The 5474-nt window shown below is 38.3% G+C and overlaps 1 protein-coding gene across 1 annotated transcript; it reads left to right on the top strand.

Moving 5' to 3' along the window:
* The first annotated feature begins 306 nt into the window (after positions 1-306).
* Positions 307-2058, top strand: LOC121944721 (zinc finger protein 239-like). Its single transcript, XM_042488610.1, has 2 exons — positions 307-419; positions 728-2058. Exons 1-2 carry the CDS (start codon positions 307-309, stop codon positions 1758-1760), a joined length of 1146 nt encoding a protein of 381 aa, XP_042344544.1. The 3' UTR covers positions 1761-2058.
* The last annotated feature ends 3416 nt before the right edge of the window (positions 2059-5474 follow it).

Below are 5474 nucleotides of genomic sequence, written 5' to 3'. Positions count from 1 at the left end.
GTGTGTCCCTCCAGAGCTCCCACAGCAACATGTCTGTAAGCAGGAGGAGGATCTCGCTGAGCAGCAGCTCTGTATTCAGGAGAGGAGCTCCAGTCTGGCCCAGGAGGACCCAGAGCCCCTCCGATTAAAGAGGAAGAGGAGGAGCTCTGCAGCGGTCAGGAGGGAGAGCAGCTCGTCCTGAAGCAGGAGACCGATGACTTCACGTTGACTCCTGCTCACGAGGAAAGTGACCACAGTGAAGATCAGACTCTGACCTTAAATCCTGAAGACGCTCCGAGTGCAGCAGAGACGGAGTCTGCAATCAGCATGCCGGTTATAAACTCTGTGGTGTCAGAGGAACACAGTTACCACTGTGTCTCTCACAACGCTCCTAAAACTGAGAGCCGAAATCAGAAAGGAGGCGTGCACGAAGACTCAGGGTCGAAATCAAAGAAAAGAAATCACAAAAGCAAAAGTCGCACTAAAAATGCAAACAACCCAAACTCGTTAAAAAACACACCATAATACCCAAACGGGTAAAAAGTTTTTCCAGTGTGACACTTGTTGGAAAATGTTTAAGTATAAGCAATCCTTGCAGCGACACCAGATGATACACACAGGTGAGAAGCCGCACCTCTGCACCGTCTGTGGGAAAGGATTCAGTCGCATATATGACCTAAACGTTCACGTAAGCATCCACACAGATGAGAAGCCATTTTCTTGTAAAACATGTGGAAAAAAATTTCAGACGTAGTTGTGCCTTGAGGGTCCACACCAGAAGGCTCCACAATCCTGAGCCAAAACCGCAATATGTAGCCAAAACCCAGATCCTCTCTCTCAACACTCCTAAAGCTGACAGCAAAGATCCGGTTGTCCAGCATGAAGAGCCAGGATCGAGTAAAAATGTAGAGTTAGAACCAAAGAGTGAAAATCCCAAAAGCACAAGTCCCAGTAACGATGTAAACCACTCGCATGTGTCAGAGGAACACTGTGAAACTCCCACAGGTGACACGCGTTTCAAATGTGACATTTGCGGGAAATATTGCAGGGCCAAGTCTCATTTGAAAAGCCACATGAGATCACACACAGGTGAGAAGCCATATTCCTGCAAAATATGTGGAAAAGGTTTCGGATATACAAGTCACCTCAAAGTCCACATGAGAACTCACACAGGTGAGCGGCCGTTTAAATGCAAAATATGCGGGCGAACTTTCAGACACTGTGACGCGATGACAGTCCACATACGACGAGCCCACACAGGTGAGAAGCCGCACGTGTGCAACATCTGTGGAAAACGCTTCTGCCAGACGACAGAGCTGAAGTTTCATCAAACCATCCACTCCAACGAGAGGCCGTATCCGTGCCAAACCTGCGGGAAAGGTTTCAATCGTAACATCGACCTGATCGTCCACATGAGAGTCCACACAGGTGAGAGACCATTTTCGTGCAAAACTTGCGGGAAAGGTTTCATTCGTAACAACGACTTGACGGTCCACATGAGAACACACTCGGGAGAGAAGCCGTTCCCCTGCAGAACATGCGGAAGGCGTTTTGGATGTCGCAACAGCTTGTTGTCTCACATGGCGGTCCACACACAGAGTGAGAAGCCGTACACTTGTTCGACGTGCGGAAAAGATTTCAGGCGCAAAAGTGAGGCGACGGTCCACATGAGAGTGCACGAGAAGCCGTGCGAGAAGCCCTACCTTTGCAAGATCTGCGGGCTGCGATACTTCACCGTGTCTCAATTGGCGAAGCATGTAACATCACACGCAATTCAGTAGCCTTGTGTTTTATCCAAAATATGTGCGAGAAGGTTCAGATCTCGCAGTTGACGGTCAAAACAAACAAGAACTGGCGGAGGTGAGGAGCCATGTAATCGTGGCCATTGCGGGAAAACTTTCACTGGAATTACATACTTGAAAAAGCACATAAGGGATAATATACACTGGAGAAACCACTGAGCTCCTTTTAAGACGTGTTCATCAGCTGAATCAACCCTTTCCAACCTGAGAAAATTGGCTTGATTTTCTTCAAAAATATGGAAAGAAGGCAATGAGTAGTAACAGAAAAAAATACCCTGAAATTAATTTAAAAAAAAAAAGTACAAGAAAATGACTTGTAAATTAGTACGCAAAAAAAATAAATTTAAAAAAGGAAATAACCTGGAAAAGTGGCAAAAAAAATATCTAATAATTTAGTTACATAATTAAAAATATGTAATTCTAAATGTATTATAAATACATTACAATTTACTTTTTTCCTTGACATTTTCCTTCGCTTTTTAAAACTAATTTTCTAAATTTCTAAATTATTACTAATTTCTTGTATTTTTTTGGAACTTTTCTTACCCAGTTGCTCATTGCCTTCTCTCTCATGTATTTGAAAGAAATCAGAGTTCAAAGGTTATATTACTTGTTTGACATTACTATTACTTACTTTATATTACTTGTGAAAGAAGTCTGAAAGCAGCACAAGAAAGGTGATATCACTCCATGTTTCAAAGGGTTAAATATACCTGTACTGAATGTATACAGTTCCTTTTTAAGAAGAGGTCACAATATGTTTAAAATAGTACCACAACTGTATTTCATTTGATTTTTTTAAAAATTAATCATAATCTTCAAATCTTTGAAAATGGTTGGTGCACAGTTATTTCATTTCATACTAATATGTGAGCGGTTAAATGAATATTATTTCTTTAAGTTTTTATATTCTACCTCATTTATATTATTTTTTTATGTTAGGCTGCAACATTTTTTTTATTTGGATGTCTTTTTTTTTGATAGCATCACCTTTATCTCGGTTTTTTTCGTTGTTTCTTAATTTAGAACACTAACACTAACTTGTTGATGTAGTTTATTTTGCAGTCAACAAATGAGCCTTAACAGGTGAAATGAAAAGTGAAGAATATTAATGATCAGTTACCAAAGGGACTCGGGCAACGAAATGCTGTTGTCTGATCATGTGTATGTTGTCTACTTATGAATTGTCTTATGTGTACTAACCACTAACAGTATTATTGAACACTGTTATTGCTGCTTTTGTTTACCTGTATTAAAATCTCTAACCTTTAAATGCCAGGTGTTTTGTCTATGTGTCTATGGTTTAGATGAAAAAAAAAAGTAGGTATATATTACAGGCAAATTGGATTTTTTTAAAAATTATCACAGCCTGGGATATGCCAATGATTAGCAGCAACATTGATTTTTAGACATTATTACTTTTTGTGCAGTCTCAAATACTTACACTTGTATAGCTTAACACACAAAATGTGCTTTTCAAATTCAAGCTTTAAGAAATATTATACATTAATATGATTTTCGACTTTCATTGAATTTATTTTAACCAACACCAGTCATAATCATAAATCAAATATATCATTATCATTAATTTCCAGAATTTTAACCCTTAAAATGTCAGATTTTTGTCATTTCTCATCATTTTTCAAGATAAAAAAACGGAATTATTTTAAATACACTACAAATAATTTTGTGTAGTATTCAGATTGAAAGTGTTTCAATGACGGATTTTTTTCACACTTAACACTATGAATGTGACAATTTTGTTTACACAGTGTATTTATTCAGACTTATTGTAGGAGCTGAGTTGGAAATTCCGAGATTCAATAATAATGCACAATCTTGCCAAAAATGCATGCCATATGCATGAACAATTTTTTTTTAAGAATGAAAAGTGCTAAAAAAAAAAAAAAACGCTAAAAAAGGCCATAGGATCTGAATTGGGGGGGAAAAAAATAAAAACTAATGAGTAATTTATACATTTCTGTTTAGTTTTATTTTTTTTAGCCACTGAATGTTTTTATTATTACTCATTATGTTTCCGTTTTCCCTTTACATTTTATTATCATGCAATTTAAGTGAGAGCTTAGCTTTCCATTCTACGGGATATTTTTCGGACAAATGGGGTTTTTTTCGTTGACCGCTGGAGCCGTGGCATGGCACCGAATCTTTATCCGCTACTAACGCCCTTCACGCACCGGACCCTCCGCCCGCCAAGCGGGAGTACAGCGGGGGTAATCCCGAAAACAATGAGGATAACCACACATCCCCGTTACTGTTTTTTAAAGGACATTTGTGTTGTAATATTTAAAAATAATCAAAAATAATCACTCCTGTCAACGATACCAGAAAGCTTCAGGTTGCTCACTGCGGTCCGGCCAGCTAACATTAGCTATCGACCCCCGCAGCGGCCGCGGTTTGTGGGGCATCTCAACTCCGAAAACCTTCATAAAACTGTCAAAATTCGACATTAAACCGATGACTTTTCTCTTCTAAAAATACCCCAAAGTTAATTTATTGATGAAGTAACATAAAAATGACAAAAACCTACCGTTGTTGTCGGCTAGCCTTACTCCGAACATCCGGAACAAAGAACGTGAGCTGCCGGGGCTGAGTCGCTCTCCTCCCGGGCTGAGTCGCTCTCCTCCCGGGCCTTTGAACTTCGTAGCGCCGGTTAGCATCGTAGCTAGGCTAACGTTTGCTAGCAGACGCTAGCCTGCCGCCGCGGCAGTTAGTGCAGCTTCAAAACTCCGAAAACGTTCGTAAAACTACCAATATTCGACTTTACACCGTTGGCTTCTCGCCTCAGAACAACTCAGCAATATATTTAATTGTGAAAAATAAAACAAAATAATGAAAAAATAAAAATTTACGGTTGTTTCCAAGTAGCTTACTTTCGGACTGCGGGAACAAAAACGTGAGCTGCCGGGGTTAGGTCGCTCTCCTCCCGGGCCTTCGTACTTCGTATCGCCGGTTAGCTTTGTTGCTAAGCTAATGTAAGCGGTTAGCAGTCGCCGAAAGCCGGATAGCCAATCAGAAGCTTCGACCCGCCCCCTAACTTTTGATGACCGACGTTGACAGATTTAATCATTTATTATTTGTTTTATTATTATTATTATTTAAAAATAAGAAGTATGCATAAATGAATAAAAAAATAAAACTATAAACAGATAAATATATAATATATAAAGCTCTATTTACATAAATAAATAAAATTAACTTAATATACAAATAAAAATAAAAACATATATTACACACAGTTTTTAATAACAGGAATTATTATTTAACCTTTTCACTCCTGGACGAATATCAGTTTTCCTGTGCTGCAATCAGACACCTTTCAGAACCATTTGAAGCCTTAAAACCTGAAAGAATAACTTAAACTTCTTTTGAAACCGCAGAAGAAAAGATAATAAGCAACTTAGCAAGAAATTCCCTGAAATTGCAAAATAAATAGTTAAGGTGACAAAGAAATGACGTGAAAATTAATTATTAATTATAGAATATTTCTCTGGCACAAAAGGGGGAATAAATAACAAAACAACATAAACAGCAAAAAAAAAAACAACAAAAAGATATCGCCATGGGACAAATGGCAAAATCCCTAAATTCAGATACAATACAGATGGAAGAATGCCATCAGACTGAAGAATTGTACATAAAGTTATTTATTATATATAAATAAATTGCAGGCAA

The sequence above is a fragment of the Plectropomus leopardus genome, chromosome 6 (assembly GCF_008729295.1).
Source record: "Plectropomus leopardus isolate mb chromosome 6, YSFRI_Pleo_2.0, whole genome shotgun sequence".
NCBI classification, from domain to species: Eukaryota; Metazoa; Chordata; class Actinopteri; order Perciformes; family Serranidae; genus Plectropomus; species Plectropomus leopardus.
The sequence above is the reverse complement of the archived record's forward strand: the minus strand, read 5'-3'. Positions and strand labels throughout refer to the sequence as shown.

What these genes read in the sequence shown, in the direction of transcription:
- LOC121944721 (XM_042488610.1), top strand. Translation starts at nt 307, where the DNA reads ATGCCGGTTATAAACTCTGTGGTGTCAGAGGAACACAGTTACCACTGT. An exon ending in GGCGTGCACGAAGACTCAGG is followed by an intron (nt 420 to 727) that starts GTCGAAATCAAA and finishes AAAAAATTTCAG; the next exon opens with ACGTAGTTGTGCCTTGAGGG.